General features: G+C 65.5%; 1 protein-coding gene across 1 annotated transcript in view; it reads left to right on the top strand.

The window, feature by feature from the left end:
• Positions 1-16,189, top strand: part of CDH4 (cadherin 4) — a 242,252-nt gene that overhangs the window by 189,544 nt on the left and 36,519 nt on the right. The window contains exon 4 of the mRNA XM_054573335.1: positions 4,420-4,602. Within this exon, the coding sequence (XP_054429310.1) occupies positions 4,420-4,602 (183 nt within the window). The remainder of the gene's footprint in view (positions 1-4,419; positions 4,603-16,189) is intronic.

Raw genomic sequence — 16,189 nt, 5'->3', positions numbered from 1 at the left:
TCAGCAGCAGGTCTGACATTTGGGGGGGGAGGGAGGGAGGGAGGGACGCGCTGTTTCCTTCACTGAAGCACGTTCCCCCTGACGCCGGGCGGGAGCAGAGAAAACAGGGAGGCCGTGGAGCGGGATCCGCAGAAGAGTCGTAAGTGGCCCCGAAATCCGGGGAGTAAGGGACCGACCACACAAGGCGTCTGCTCACAAGACAGAAGCAGCCCCTGCTTCCCCGAGGGTTCGTCTTGAGGAGGCTCCCTTGGAGAATGAGCAGCCTCGGGGGGCCAGGCCCTGCAACGTGCCGTGTTCGGGGGGGACCTGGCCCGCACGACCCACACCTCAGAGCCATCCAGGGACAGCCGGCTGGGACGACATCAACGGGTCTGTGCGTGACACGCTGTAGGGGCCGCAGAGTCGGAGGCTGGACGGCGTCCCGGGCAGGTCGGCCGGAAAGAAAGGGGGCCGCAGGCGGTGCTGGGGACGGCCGGGGCACCCAGAGGGGATGCCCCTCCCTCAGCCCGCATGACCCGCACGCTGCAGGGCCTGGCAGACCCGGTGGAGGAGACCCGGAGGGGGCAGGGCCAGTGGGGGAGCCCGCCTCTCAGCGCCCCACCCCAGAGACGCCTGCCTCTCAGCCTTCGGGGTCCGCCCGGCTGCACTGCCAGCCAGAGACACTGGGTGGCGCTGGGGCCTTCCCAGGGAGACGCTGTCTTGGGAACTGAGAGCTGGAGACACCCCTTGGGGCGAACCCACCCTGGAACCCCAGGACGAAGGAGAGGCCCTGCAGACGTCGGCGGTCCCCCTGCCAGGTTGGCGGGTGCCACGGGGACCTGGCTTGGAAATTCTCCCGTAAACTGCATTATCGAATCAGGTGGACCTGCGTCCGCACCATTTTCTCCAAACGGGTGGGGGCGGAATTTAAGGCTGTAAGGACACGCCCAGCGGGTCAGCGCAGGGCCTGACCGGGTGGGATGGCCTGTCGGGGACGCTGGGCTGTCACCTGGGACCCCACCTTCAAAGGTCGGCGCTGCTGGGCGCGCCTTGGAGAGGCAGTCGGGAGCTGGCAGCCAGGAGCTGTGAAGCAGTTCCCACTCTCGGGCCGGCTCCCGAGCGGAGCAGCTTCTGCTGAGCTACCTCCTCCAGAGAACGGGGGACCGTCACTCCCCCCACACACGGCAGCAGGGCACCCCCGCCCAGCGGCCTCTGCTTGGGAAGCCACCCCGCCACCGCCCGGTCCGTCTGCCCCAGGGCCCCGGCTTTCCCTGTGGCTCCCGCCTGGCTGGGCTGTTCCCACGCGCCGCCCCTTCCCCGGGTCCCCAGCCTTCCCTCCACCTCCGCAGCACCAGGGGCTCCCCCGCGGTCCCCAGCGTCTCAGGGGCACGTCCGCCGCGCAGCACCCTGGACCCCACCTGGGGAACCTAGTCGGTTGAGTTAGGAAGGTGTGCGGTCGGCCCCGCCCTCGGGCTTCCTGTCCCCGGAAACTCGCTGTGCACCCACCTGCCAGCCGGTCCACGCCCACCGCAGCCGACAGCGGGAGGCCCCGGGGTGGCCCCGGGGTGGCCCCGGGGCGCCTGCACCGAAGGCGGCCCAGATGATCACACCCCCGCGCAGCGTCACCCCGAAGGTCGTAGGGGCCAGCGCGGCGCCTCGGAGCCCCGCGCACCCGGCTCTTCATCCTCCCGCGTCCCAGCCGGCGAGTGGCTGGCCGATAAAAACATGGATCAGTTACACCTTCTGCCCAGCGATTGGAGGTGGCGTGACTGCCATCCGCCCCAACACTTTTTTTACCTCTTACTTTAAAAAAAAAAAGGGTGACCATTTAAAACCCGCCTCAGGTCCATTGTGCATTATTCATCTCTTACCTGTGAGCAGTGGTGGAAGGAATGAGACCAGCCCCCGGGGCCTCACCTGCAAGTCACAGCCCATTACTGCCCGTCAGACGCAGGGAGCAGCCCCGCCCCGGGCGAGGCGTGGCAGGGCCGAGTGCGGCAGGAGGGCGGGCAGGCCGGGGGGTCATTGTTGGGGTCGGGTTAGGGCGGGCGTGGGGGCGGCACCGATGGGGTTTTGGGCGTCATGCCACCTGCCCGTGGGAGCGGGGCCTCGGCCTTCCAGGGAAAACTGTCCCTGTTCCCACGGCTCCCTCTGTCCTCCTGAGCTCACCTGCTGCCACCTGTTCCCCTAAAGAACAATCGACGTGCCCCTCAGTGGGAGGACTTCGTGGCTTCCTCTGGACAGAGAGGGCCCCTGCACTTGAGGCTGGGAAACCCGCCCAGAGAGAACGCCCGGCCCCCCCACAAGCTGACTGGGGCGGGTCTTCGCACCGCCCATCCCGGACCCCCCAGACCCCCACGTGCCAAAGACAGAGCGGGGCTCACGCCCTGCAAGGGGGGCCGGCCCACGCAAAGCGGGCGTGCGCTGGGGCAGTGACGTCATGGTGCGACCTACCCTCCCCGGCTTACTGCCCCGCCCCAGCTGTCTGGGGACCCCACTGCACAGAGGGCCAGCCCCTCCGGTGGGGAAACTGAGGCCCAAGGGGGTCCAGGTTCCCACGCCCAGCACAGGCCCCGGCCTGGGGAAGCTCCCACCTCCCACCCCCAGTAATTCACCGTCTTGGCGACCAGCAGACAAGTCTCACTCTTAGCGCAAGTGACTGAGACTCGGTGGGGAGAGGGAACAGAAATGAGCGCTTTGTAACCAAAGGCCGGGGAGCAGACAGGCTCCGGGCTGCGCGAAGGAGCGCCCAGCCTCCGCATCGCGGTGCCGCGGGACACGCCACCCCGCGTCCTTGCGTGTGTGCACGGATGTCTACCCATGTCACCTGCACGCGTGTAGTTCTCAGTAACAGTAACGCAGAGGTCACATTGTCACCCCGCTGAGCTGCCGTGTGGTCGGGAACGCGGAGCAGGGACCTCAGCGGGTGGCGTCTGTCAGCCGGGAGACCCCTTTGAGAGTGACCGGACGCTCTATCGTCGGCACGGTTCATATTTTGTTAGTGTGTTTGTCTCACAGCTTTAAAATAGTAGAAATACAGGCGGTTTATTTAAACACCACCAGGGGGTGAACACCACAGAAACGCTTCCCAAGCAAACGGAGAGGAAGCAGGGCGTCTTCTCGGAGGGTCTGTGGGAACCCTTTAGGGCGCCGAGTCTGAAACTCAGCGGGGTTCATTCTCTCTCCCTCCCTGCCACCCCCCCCCCCCCCTAAAATCAATAAACTATCCTCGGCGAGGATTTAAAAAATAAATAAAAATAAAACAAATAGGACTCATGCTCCGTGTGTATTAAGGATGTTTCTCCATGTCCAAGTCTTCAAAGAGTAACTTTTAGTGACTGTAAATCCCAAGAGAACATGGGATGATACACTTAATCATTTACTATCGGACATTCAAAGATCTTTTCTTGTATTTTTATTATTTTTTTATATATAACATTATTATTAAAAACATCTGCAGTGAGCATCTTACTGCAGAGATTCTGGCCCACGTGTACCCAGTTGCTCTGGGACAGACTTCTGGCCGGGGGGTGCCCCGAAGCGCCGGACGCCAGCGGGCTGGCGGCTGGCGGGCTGCGGTCAGCGCGCAGCGGGGGGGGGGCCCATCGGCGCCAGCACAGACAGCACACGGTCCCCGGGCTCGCCCCCAGACCTGGGGGCTCCCCACTTTAAACCCCGTGGAAACCCTCGGAACTCCCTTCGCGGAGGAAGTGGCTGGAGTCGTGCGGGACTTCAGGACACAGCTGGTGTCCCGCGAACCCTCACACACGGCCTGCAAGGCCCCGGTCTGCTCCCGCCGAGCCCCAGGCGCCGTTGCCGCCCTCTGCGGGCCGCTGCTCCGGGCCGAGGGTCCTGCCAGGCGAATCTTGTCACTTTGGTAGGTGGAGAGGATGCATTACTTTGATCTGCATTGTTTGGTTACTGGAAAACACGAGCATTTTTAGAAGTTTATTGACCCCTTATCTCCACGTTGCTGTTGCGTATCTATTCGCGTCTTTTTCCGGTTATAAACAATTCACATTTTTTATTGATTTGTAAGGACTCTTTATATAGCGAGGCCGCTCACCCATGGTCGGATTCGTGGTAAATCAGGGGCTCCAAACTCCTCGTTTGCTTCCAGGATATGTTTTCACAAACCGGAGTTTTGAGTTAAAATACAGCCCTCTCCCCTCCGTGCCTCTTCCCATCTGGGAGGACGTGGAGCTCGGCTCTGCTCTGCTGGTGAAACGCTCGCTGCGCTTTCTTCCTCTGGTGCTCTCTGCCCCCGATCCCTTCTGTAATCGCTTTCTCTGTGTCGGGGCGTCCCGTTAGGTGTCCCCCCGGACCCCGGGCCCCTTGCCCCACGCCGCCCCGCCTTTCTGTCGATCTCTATGCACCGACGCCTTTTCCTCCGCGCGGAACTTGACCCGACCTCTCTGTCTCTCCCCTCCCCCCCGACAGGTGCCGTGGAAAGGCAGGACGCCCCCGGGCCTGGACCCGGCCCAGCCTCCGAGAGACACGCTGCGCCCCTGGCCCCAGCCCCCGCACGCCAGCGGGCTGCGGAGACAGAAGCGGGACTGGGTGATCCCGCCCATCAACGTGCCGGAGAACTCGCGTGGGCCCTTCCCCCAGCAGCTGGTGCGGGTAAGCGCAGGCTCCTGTGCGTGCATCGTGCGGGCTCAGGGGGCCCCCACTACGCCCCGCGGGTCTTGCTGACCAGGTCTGACGGCTCGTTCCCGGCACCTGGGATGGGTTTGCAATTGGCGTCGAAGGACAAGAGTTTGCCTTTTCAGACTGTTTCCTGGGGCGACACAGGCTGGGGCAGCCGGCGGCAGTCGAGTTGTCCAGGGCTGCGTGAGTGGGGTCCCCTCCCCGGTGGCTGTCAGGACAGCGCCCAAGAGTGGGGGGGCGTGAGGCGGGGCTTCGGTTCCGGCCTTTGACCTGAGACACCTGCCTTTGGTCTGACTGTTCGCACGTCTTAGTCATAACTGTTCCCGTTACCCAACGGTGGCGGGTCGGTGGCAATGATCTTGGTGAAAAGCTCCAAGTCTGGAGACTGAGACTGTGTCGTGAAACCCCCGTAAAAAACCCAAAGGGCACGGTTCTGAGCGCTTCCCGGTTGGTGACCCCATGGACGTGGGGACGCATGGGGCTCCCGGGGGGGTGCACGGGACCTTCGCGCCCCTCCCCACACCTGGCCCCGCGTGCCTCTCCGGTCAGCGCGTTCCCGGCCTGTGTCCCTGACCATCAACCAATAATCTAGTGAGGAAACTGTGCTTCCCAATTCTGCCAGCCGCCGTCGCCAGCGAATCCAAGGCAAGCAAGGGGTCGTCAGAGCGCCGATGTATGTGTGGCCAGCAGGTCAGCACAGGCGGCCCCTCGAGCGGGGATCGGCGTCCGAGGCCGGGGCGGCCCTGGGGGACGCAGCCCTTCCCCCGCGGGGTGGACGCTGCCTCTGGTCAGGCCAGGAAGGCCACAGCGAGCGAGGGAGTGAGCTTGGGACGGATCGCCAGGGCTCCCGTCGGCTCCCCCCGAGAGGGTACGCGTGTGACATTCGGCGGCCCCTGAGCTGGGCCGGCCTGTCCTGTATCCGAGCCATCGGAGTCTCTCGGGTTGGGACCCCAGGGCAGACGCACGGAACATTCCTCCTCTGTGCCCCTCGCACGCAGGCCTGTAGAGGGGGCTGGAAGGCACCAAGGCGTCCGGGGGCAGGGCGCCCCGCCAGGGTGCCCGGGGTCTGCGGGGTCTGCTGCATCGTCTTCTGCTGGACGGACATCTGTCTGACCGACCTCCGGCGGTCCCCAGGGCTGGGGAGTTAGGGTTAGGGTTAGAGCTGGTCACAGGCTCAGGAAGAGCCGAGTTCCCCCAGACCCACAGAGGGCTCCGGGCTCGGGGCTGGGGACGGGCCCCCTGGGCGTGGTGATGGGGAGGGGCCTTTTCTTCTCGCGATGTCACAATGGCATGCGCATGCTCTGATGCGGGTGTGCTGCGTTTTCCAGCCGCGCGGCTACAGGCCAGCGACCTCGGCCCGGGTGACACAGGCCTCGCCGAACCGAGAGCCGCCGAGCCCCCGTGGGCGCAGGCTCCCGGAGACCCGGCCGTGGACCCTCCACGCTGGCGCCGTCGGGGAAGGGGACGCGCCCGCGCTTTCCCAGTCAGCGGAGAAGAGCCTCAGACTCCGCCGAGCAGGGACGCCGTCCCGGCAGCTCCGGCGCGCTGTGCTCTCGCCGGCAGTGTTGCTGTGGTCGCGGGAGACTTTGCCCTCTGCCCCCGGGACAGGCACCGTGGCATGTCTGGCAGCGCTGCGGGAAGGGCCGCCTGCAGGCGGGACTGGGCCACGGGAATCGGCTGTGGGCGCGGGGTGGGGCGGGGCTGAGCGCCGGGCGGCGGCTGCGACGAGCGTCCCCGGCATCCTGGAGACCTCGCGCGCGGAGGCTTCCGTCTTGCGCTTGTGACGGTCGTGCGGGGGCGTCCCTCAGGCCTAGCGCGAGGACCCCAGGCCTGCCAGGTGGATGTGCACCAGTTTACCTGAATTCCTTGGGCCAAAACCCAGCCACGGGGGGTGGGGCATCCATTGTGGGGGACACCAGGAAGCGCCGCCCCGCTCTGCGCCGGGGGAGGGCGTCTGTGGGGGCGGCTCCCTTCCGGCGAGACCAGCGCGTGTCCCGTCTGCCCTTGCCTGGCCCGGCCCTGCTGCGGAGCCCAGGAGGCGCCCAGCGGGCGGCCTCGGTGGGCAGTCCGCCCCACGTCGCCAGGCTTCCCCCCGCCTGGCCGTTCTTCCCCCCCACCGGCCCTGCCTCATTTTCTCCAGCGCACTCAGGACATCTGGCTCACGCTGGGTCCTCGTTTGTCTGTGAACAGGCCCCCGGAAGGCAGAGGCCCTGCCTGCATCTCCAGAGCGCAGCAGCCCTGGCACACAGTAGGCGCTGTAGGAGCTGAAGACGCGCAGGAATGAGTGAGTGAGTGAGTGAGTGAGTGAGTGAATGAGCGAGTGAGTGAGTGAGTGAATGAGTGCGTGAGTGAATGAGTGAGTGAAGGAATGAACCAGCGCGTGAGTGAGTGAGTGCGTGGAGCAATCCCAGCCGTGACTGTTGCCCTGGGCACCCACCGGCCGCCGCCGCAGTGGCACGTGGGACTTGATGGGATCTCAGCGCCGAGGGTCCCGGCTCCCGGAGCTTCGCAGCCGGGCACTGGCGCGCATCCCACTGGAGACAGGCACCCAGGCCAGGCTGGGCTCTTCCGGGCGATTGCTGCTCAGCGATGGAAAACGGGACCCCTGTCACGGTGGCTGTGAGACCTGTCCTTTCCGGATGGACCCCCGGTCACGACAGGAGAACTGAGCCCGCAGCCCGGCGTGTGCCTCCGTGGGTTGGAGCTCTGCCCTGCAGACCGAAAAGTCGTGGATGCGGCTCCGGTCGGGGCACGCGCCGGGCTGTGGGCTCCGTCCCTGGTCGAGGCACCGACAGGAGCAACCGATCCTTGTTCCTCTCCCTCCCGCTCTCTAAAAAGCAATGGAAAATGTCTCGGATAAGGATTAAAAAGAGGGAGAAAGCCCACAAACACATGCACACGCATGCACACACACCGTCCCGCGTCCCACACCCCGCCCCCCGTGATCACTCTCTGCTTCCCTTCTCCGCCTTCCCCCGTTGTTTTCCTGCCCTGCACAGACGAGGGGTCCATTTTGGGTGCGTTCTGCCTGCTGCCGCCTCTGGGAGCTGATGAGTCTGGGGCGCGGCCCCAGGGGGACCCCAACGCAGCGAGTGCGACGCAGCTGCAGGATCAGAACGGACAGTGGAGCCCTGGTAGCTCCCACTGCGATCGGCTGCTCCTGGAGGCATTTCGTTCTGATAAAATATGTTGGACAGAAAACGGGAGGGAGAGGACCAGGTAGAATGTTCTCCCTCCCCCGCCCCGCCAAAAAACGCTCTTCAGTGCAGGCTTTTTCCTCAGAAGAACATCAAGCCTCCTCATTAGCACATGCTCTGCCACGCAGGGCAAATCAACAGCCTGCATGTCCGGGCGCAGTGCGGGCGCCCTCGGCGTGGTGCGCCCACCGAATCCGGCCACGTCCAAGTTACGTGGGGCGTACGGGAGGCTCCTCCCCGGGGAAGCGGATGGAGGCCCTTCGTCCCGCGGGAAGCGGCAGAGGAACGCCCGGTGACGGCGAGCCCTCCCTGCCCCCTAATCCCGGCTCTGGGCTCTGGGCGGGACGGTCGGGGGCCAGCACGGTGCCGGGTGCCGCAGGGGACCGGAGACACGGACGTCAAGTCCGTCCATGGCCTCTCTCACCACCAGGCCGGCAGCTTCCTGCTCACCCCTCGGAGCCGGCCCCTTCATGTTACCAGGTCCCTCCACGTGCGGACAAACGCAAGGCTTTGAAATCCACAGGCTGCTCTCGCGGGTGGACTGGGCTTGACTTTGGCCAGGTTCGGAGCGAGGATAACATCAAGCTTTGAAAGAAGAGGGCGCCTTTCGTAGCCGAGTCTCATAAAAATTCAGAATTCGTTAACTTGAGAGGTTGCCCAGGGCAACCGTGGGAATGGGTTCCAGGAGGCGGGGAGGGGGCAGCACTCTGGGGAGACGAGCCCTTTCACGCCGGGCACAGACACTGTGACAGACAGGAAGCCGTGCGGACCCATCGTGGGGGCCTGCGGGGAGCGAGGCCTGGAGAAGGGGCTCCGACGAGGAGACTGGAAGGCGGCCCTCGCGCGGCCCCTCGCCCCGAGAGCAGCCGTGTGGAGGACACGCATGCGGGCTCGCGGAGCCGCCGCGAGGGCGGCTTGGAAGGACTGTCCAGATCCGCTCCTCGCCCCTGACAACGCAGACGAGCTTAGACTGGTTGAAATCAAGGGTTGTCCTCGCATCTCCCTGATACACTTGGCTCCCGTCTTGTGCCCGTTGGCCTCATATCCAGCCGTGAAGGTTGATGGATCTTCTGCCCGGGCGCCGTGGGCGGGGCCTGTGAGACCAGGGCTCAGGGGCTGGCTGCTCCGGGCTGGGGTCCGCGTGGCGAGGTGTGCGCCAGGGACGCGGCGGGTCACCGCCGCTGGCCCAGGTCGCCTGTCCACCGACGTCCATCAGAAGTCCGCCTGCGCGAGACGGAGCGCGGAGGGAGCCCGGGACGTGCCTGCGGGGCGCCCGAGCGGTGTGTCCGCCCTGGAGTCCTCCTCAGACCCCGGGTCCCTGGATCGAGGGCGCCCAGTCAGGCGCGGATGACAGCGGGCGGCCCTCGCCGCCCCGCAGAGCTCACGGGCCGCGCGTTGTTCCCCTTCTGTTGTCTCCCCGTTGTCCCCGGGAGAAAACCTCGCTGCCCAGCCCGCCGCACAGGCCCCCACCCCCAGCCCCGCGGCGCTGCCTGCAGCTTCCGGGCTGAGTCCCGGGCTGGGCTGCCTGCGGTCGCGGGCCCACTGCACCCTCGGTCTGGGAGCGGCCCTGCGGCCCCCAGCCTGGCTGCTCCCGCCCCCTGTGGGAGCCCCCCACTTCTCAGGGATCCCCCCACAGCTTGCCGCTGCGGCAGAGCTTTTGACACGGTCTGGTCAGGGAGTGCGAGTCGATCTCCTAAAGCCTGTGCCGTTTTATTAAGCCATGTCAGCCAAGCAAATTCAATAAACATTAAAGAAACAGGAATAATAGAATCCAAGGTGACGTAGGTCGCAAGTCTCCCATGCAGGTTGAACACGTTTTACACAAATTCCTAACGCTCAGTCTGAAATCTGCTGGTATAAGGGGGGACGTGCGTTCGCCGACCTGACCACCTGTCCGCCCATCCGTCCGCTCGTCCACCCGCCCATCTATCCACCTGTGCACTTGTCCATCCGCCTGTCCATCCGTCCATCCGTTTGGCCGTTCACATCCCCCCCTCCCCACACCCCCCGGCTCCTGGAGCAGCAGGACCGAGGCCAGAACGCGGCACCGCCGCCGCGACACACGCCCCTGCTGCTTCCCCGAGCCCCTTCCCCGTCGGCTCCCCGCCTCCCGGCCGGGGGTCCACCATCCCTGTGCCCTGTGAGGTTCGACAGTGCCCGCCCTCTGGGAGGCCAGCGGCCGTGGGCCGGGTCGGAATGACCGAGAAGCGCTGGGGAAAATAAACAGAAGGGAACAGACGCGCTGAGGGATTCCGACTCTTCAGGCTCCAAGGACAAAGGCCGCAGGACACAGCGACTGGAAGATGCCTCCTGTCCGGGGCCGGCCAGCAAGCTGGAAGGCGACAGAGGATTCTGTCTGCACGTGGCACTTGATCCACCCTGAGCTGTCTCGAGATGCTCCGCGAAGCCAGAAGACTCAGAGCCCCTGGTGCTGTCTGTCAAAGTCACACCCACCCAGCAGGGGGCCTGCGGCCTGGCCAGGATGCCGGCGCTCCGGACGCGTGCTGGGTGCGCCAGCGGGGCCGGGGCCGCGGCCGCCCTGGGTGGGGTGCCCGCCACAGACGCGGCGCTCCTGGCCTGGACGCATCTCCAGCGCGCAGGTGGCCGGCGAACCAGCGCGCCCCAGTCCACACGGCAGCCACTGGAGGCGGGCCAGTGCGGGGGGGAGGGGCCCCGCCCGCCGGGACCCTGTAGCTGAACGTTGGGTCTGCATGTTGGTTGTGGGCGGCCGTGGGCTAGAAAGCATACCGGGCCAGGTGACAGGTGGCAGGTGGGAGGCCACAGCTGCCCGGCTCTCACCCCGCCGAGTTCCGGGTCCAAGAACATGGTGTCCGCAGTGCGGTCTGCGCGTCCAGAGGCGACTCTGCTGGTGCACCTAAGGGATACGTCTGTTTCCAATGTAGCGATGCAGAAGGACAGAGCCAAGGATCGCGCAAAGACACAGGGTAACCGCGGTGCCCTGCTGTCAGGGAAAAGCCTCCACTTAGACATCATTTTGAGACCGTGGGCACATTAAGGGACTAACGCTCGATCTTAACGATGTGCAGGGATTTCCTGCAGTCCCAGCTCTGCCCTTCCCCGGTCTCGCCACGTCTCGGAACATTAAGAGGAATAGATGCAGGATTCATTCCTAATGTGATTTGCAACAGAAGAGCAACCCCGCACGGCACCTCGAGCGGCTTCCCTGTCATTGTTCCTCCCTCCCGACGCCGCTGCCACGCGGGGTCCCGCTCACCGTCACCGTCACCACCCACGGTTGTGCTGGCCCCCGCGTCCCTCCCGCTCCACCTCCCCGCTTCCCGCCTTTGGCTGGATGCCACGTGCGCTATGGCTTCCCTGGCGCTGTTATCGAAATCAACGCACCTTTTATCTAAACAAGTTTCTTTTAAAGGACATTTTATGTAACCATGTTCAATGACAGGCTGCCCTCTCTAAGCCTCAAGAGACTAGAACCCCCAAAATGACAGCAAAAAAAGGTGTTCTTGTTTAAAGCGGACGTGTGTCTGTCCATCGCCAAACACCTCGCCCGGTCCCGGCAGGGGACCTGGGAAATGGACGTCATTAGCAGTGGCTGTGACGAGGGGACCCGTGGCGGAGCACCTTTAACTTGGCATTAAACTGTGGGACCCGGTCCCCCCGCGGAGGGGTCCCTCTGTCGCTGCTCAGGGGGTTCCAGGAACATCGCCGGCTGCCAGCTCCACTCGGAAATCAAGGGAACCCGCGGTCCTCGGTGCTGTGGCAACATGCACGGGACCCAGGAAGACAAACTTCCCTGGCCCCTCGCGGCTCACGCAGCGGACGAGAAACCCGATGTGAACTCAGTGCCCGGCGCTGCAGCGCCGCTGGACAGCCCGCCCGGCTTCCGCTGGAAACCCGCTCTTCAAACGAAGCCGGTCAAGGGGCGCCGCCCGCCCGCTCGTTGAGGCTGAAATCAAATGGAATTGGATGGAGGATGTTTTTAAGTGTCCCCCTAAAACACGAGCCCAGCGTGGGACGTGGTTAGGCCTGGTCTCTTGGGCGCAAGTTCCGACCCCATTCACTCGATGGTGGGCTTGCCAGGATACATAGTAAGTGAGCCGCACCCACTCGAGATGACAATGAGACTGTGTGCCCACCTCGGCCCCTCCCCTGATCTCCTCGGTCCCCACCAAGCCCCCTCCCCAGCCCCCCGACCAGCCAAGAGCGGCCCCAAAGGCTGCCAGCGTATCTGAGTCAGAAACAGCCATTCCTCCGGAGCCGGGGCCACCACCCCTGGGAGCTCCCCGACCCCCGACACCCCATCCCCCCCAAGGTCTCAGAGCCCCTTGGCGGAGCTGCCGTCCCCCCTCTGGCTTGTCCAGGAGAGTCCAGGGAAGGGTCCAGCCGGGGCAGTTTCTAGGCTGGGCCTGCCGGGCAGGACGGAGACCCTGGTGGCACCCCGCTCTGCAGATGATGCTGCCTTCATACCGGGCGCAAAAAGGACATCGGTCCGACCAGCTCGCCGCGCCTCGCCCCTCAGGACGGCGACGCTGTGCTGACAGCCGCCCCCTCCGCAGCCCCCCGTTCTGGGAGAACACAGCAGAAACCACATTTTTAGAAAACACAAACATCCCCGAACTGTTAGAGGAAAAAAAATACAGCCTCTGCTGAGGGTATGCTCCGGGTGGACGGGAAGTTGCTGGAGGAAACGCGGGAAGGCTGAGGCTTAAGAAACGAGTTCCGCTGAGACGCGGGTCCGGACGCAGCCCCTCAGGTTCCTTCGTGGGTCTGTGAATGCGACGCCCGTGCCCGGCTCACACGGCCGCTCCCGGGGTGGGCACGGGGTCAGCACTCACCAGCAATGCAGACCAAACCTTGGACGAGAGGAAGCAAGGACGAGCCAATCCACACTTAGCTTTTGTGCCGTCGTGACGAGAAAAGGAAGCTCGCATGCGCCTACAGTCACAGCAGCAAGCCCAGCAGCGCCCGCGTGGGCCGCCCCGGCAGCCGCAGCCTGGCCGCCTGTCCTGAGGACTTTCCCCCGGGGGCTCGCGCCCGATGCTCCGGGCGGCTTTGCATCCGCCCCACCCGTTTCTGGCGTTGGGGTCCTCAGCTCCTCTGCTCGCGGCGGGGCGGCCTCCGCTGCCCTGGCTCCTGGCAGCAGAGCTCAGGCTGGGACCGGGCACCTGTACGGAGGGGCCGGGTGACCAGTGAGAAGGGAGAAGGGAGCCGAACAAGGACGGGGCCTCAGCCGGAGACCAGCCTTGGCGCGTCCCCCCGTGTTCCCGTCCCCGCAGCTGTCGCGGGCCCGGCGGCCTGGTGGGGCTCCCGCTGGCCAAGGTCAGCTTTCCAAAGACGGGAGCCGCTGTGAGCTGCCGCCCCGAGAGGCCCACTGCCCAGCGAACAGGCCTGGACAGGGCTCGCCGGCTGCGGGGGGTGGGGCGTGCCCTCTAACCTCCGCAGGGGGCTGTATTTTAGGTCAGACCAGCCCACACTCGGCCTTGAGGTTCCTTGGAGACCCTCCCCCCCTCGGCGCGGGGGCCAGTCACCCACCAGCAGGTGTTCCTCGCGTTCCCGTAGAAGATGGCGCGTTACCGCCATGCCCCCCGGAGGACGCGGGAGAGCGACTTCCCGGGGTCGCTTTTGTGCAGAAGGCGTGCGGCCTCCTCCCACGGAGAGCGGTCTTACGTTATTCCCACCACGGATTTCAAACAGAACCGCTGCGGCCCTTGGCCAGCCCCTCAGTTCTGACAATTCGCAGTGTCAACAAGGCTCCGGGGGTGTTTAAAATGTGTTTCCCGACCCGGCAGTACTTCGGGGGCCCCGCCCCGTTCCCGCTGCTCCACTCACAAGCGGGGAAGCGCGTGCAGCCCCCGCCGAGCCGGGCGCCCTGGGGAATCCGCGCGGGGTCTCGGGCTGCTGAGGGCTTTTGTGGGTGATCACAGCGCCCAGGTCCCAACCGCTGCTCCCCACCGGGACCTCTCACCTGGCCCCCGACGCCCCAGGTCGGAGGGACTGAGCGTCGGATGAGGAAACTGAGCTGCGGAGAAGCTAGGTCACTTGCCCACGGTCACGCAGCTAGGGCGTGAGAGCCGAACTGGAGCCAGGCCGGCCAGGCTGGCCGCAGGGCTGCCCCACGGGAGCAAGGCCGGCGGACCTGCTCGGCGAGCCGCGCGCTCACAGCCCCCGGTCTGGTGTCGGCCACCATCACCCCCGCCCCCGTGAGCCAGTGCACGCCCTGCCTCTCACAGCGGCCCCGCAGACCCCAAGATAACTTGCAGAAGACTCCAGTGCAAGAGACGGAAGGCGGAGCTCCGGTGCCGGGAGCTCTCCTCAGGGAACAGGCAAACCTCGCTTCCCAGGGGCATGAAAACGGGCCCCCTCAAAGGGACGTCCACGAGATAGACGTGTAGGAGGCTGGGGCGTTAGCCAGCCTCAGCTCCCAGCCCTGCGCCTCCCCGGGGACGGGGCGGGACCGGCAGCCTCTGCGGGTCCTCCCGGCCAGGCGGGGGCGCTGAGCGCGCGTTTCCAAGGGAGCATGTTCCCGCCCTGGGTGAGTGGGACAGAGTCAACCTGTCCTTTCTTTGCACGAGGACCCCAGGGAAGCTCGGTGCCCCCTGGCTCCCGCGGCAGGCGTCCTGCGTGCGCCCGCGCAGCGGGCCGGGCCCCTCTGCTCAGCCCAGGGTGTCCAGCGCCCGTGTGCCCAGAAGGTGCGGACACAGGACGCAGCTCCTGGGACTGAATTTCTTCCGTGACACGGCGATCCCCTGCCTGGGTTTGCAGTGACCCAGGGCCTCAGGACCCGTGAAAAGGGTCAGAAAATCCTGCGCCCTAAATGCACCTGCGTCCCCCGCACAGGCTGCGCGGACGTCGTGTGGACGTCGTGTGCGGGCCCACGGGCGCTGGGGACGCGGAAGGATTCCCGGCGGAAAGCGCGCCTGCTGTGCGGCCCGCCAAGGCCTTCTCACCGGCCGCCGAGACCCAGGGCTGACCCGACCCCCCAGGGGGGCCAAGCAGCCTCAGAGCGGGCGCCGGGGTCACCCCACCCGAGGCGATGGGGCCAGGCCACGTGTGCCGTGCGTTGTGGCCGTGACGCTTCGGGGCAGCCCCAGCAGTGACCCCGTAGTAGTACCAGCAGCTTCCGCACCCGTGACCACATAGGTGCCCACAGGAGACCGCAGCCCCCTCTCAGATTGCAGGACCGTGAACGCTGTGGATTAAACTCCATGGTCCTCAGCACCCCCCCCCTCCCCGGCCCCCGCCCCCGGGAGAACCTGCTTCTCTGGAATCGGCTTCCCACGCAGGGGGCGGCGAGCCTCTCGAGGCTCGGCCCTGCGTCTGGGCCCCAGCGGCCCCAGGCAGGGAAGTTCCAAGCTCGAGCGTAAGCCCGGGAAGCTCTGGTTTTCTGATGTTTGGTCTTTGAAACCATTAATCCTAGATTATCGAGTGCAACACGCGCCCGGCCAGAAGTGGAAAGCTCGGGGCCGCGGAGGCTGGCCCGGCCCCCGGTCTGTGCGCACTGTCTCCCGGCGGCCGCCTGGCGGCGCCTGGCCTCCTTTACTGAAGTCCCCTCGGCTGCTGATCACAGGAGGGGGTTCAAGGCAGCAATTCCATTTGGCCTTGGCACGGAGGTGCTTCACGTCGCCTTCAGCCCAGGAGCCTCAGGGAGCCAAGCGGGGGCTCTCTGAGGCGACCCCCACCTCTGCAGGAGGCCCTGAGAGGCTCCCGTGCGGCTCCGCTTTGGAGCCGACGTCCTGGGGAAGGGTGCTCAGGGCCCTGAGCTGGTCCCCACAGCGGCCTTGGGAGGAAGGAAACGGGGGAATGTAGTTGATTTCCGGAGGCTCAGCCGCCCTTCCCAGCTAAACCCCCTGACCCTTTGCCCCTGCTTCCACCGCCGTTTTCCCGGGGTGGGGGGCACGCAAGCAGCAGTAAACAGCTCTCAGCGCGCCTCCATTTTCCAGTGGCAGGAGCAGCGGCTCAGGCGGCACAGCTCCGCGGAGATCCTTCGGAAGAAAGGATGGAAAATTCCATTTTCCACTCCCTTAAACACCAAATTTATTTTCTTCTAGCCTGGGAGATGTTAATTTTTATAATAACGGAGGCCACATTTCTGCCACCGGAGACGCACCCTGGTTTCCAAAGGCAGCTCCTGTCGCAGGCTGCAACCGTGCCTGTCCCTGCAGCCAGGAGGCGGCCCCTGGCTTCTGGCGACCCGCCAGCCATGGAAGGAGCTGTCCCCGGGCGGGTGGAGTCGGAGGGTCACGGGTCACAGACACGGCCGCGGTCGCCTCGGCTGCAAACGGCGCAGAAGTCCTCCTGACAGACCGCGATCCGCGGCCGCGGCCTCCGCCGGCTGAACGCTGGCCTCAGGCTGCCCTCAGCCCCCCAGCCCCTCTGTCCCCACC

This window comes from Pteronotus mesoamericanus, unplaced genomic scaffold, assembly GCF_021234165.1.
Source record: "Pteronotus mesoamericanus isolate MK-2021 breed Mesoamerican mustached bat unplaced genomic scaffold, CSHL_Meso_final contig_25, whole genome shotgun sequence".
Lineage (NCBI taxonomy): Eukaryota > Metazoa > Chordata > Mammalia > Chiroptera > Mormoopidae > Pteronotus > Pteronotus mesoamericanus.
The sequence above is the reverse complement of the archived record's forward strand: the minus strand, read 5'-3'. Positions and strand labels throughout refer to the sequence as shown.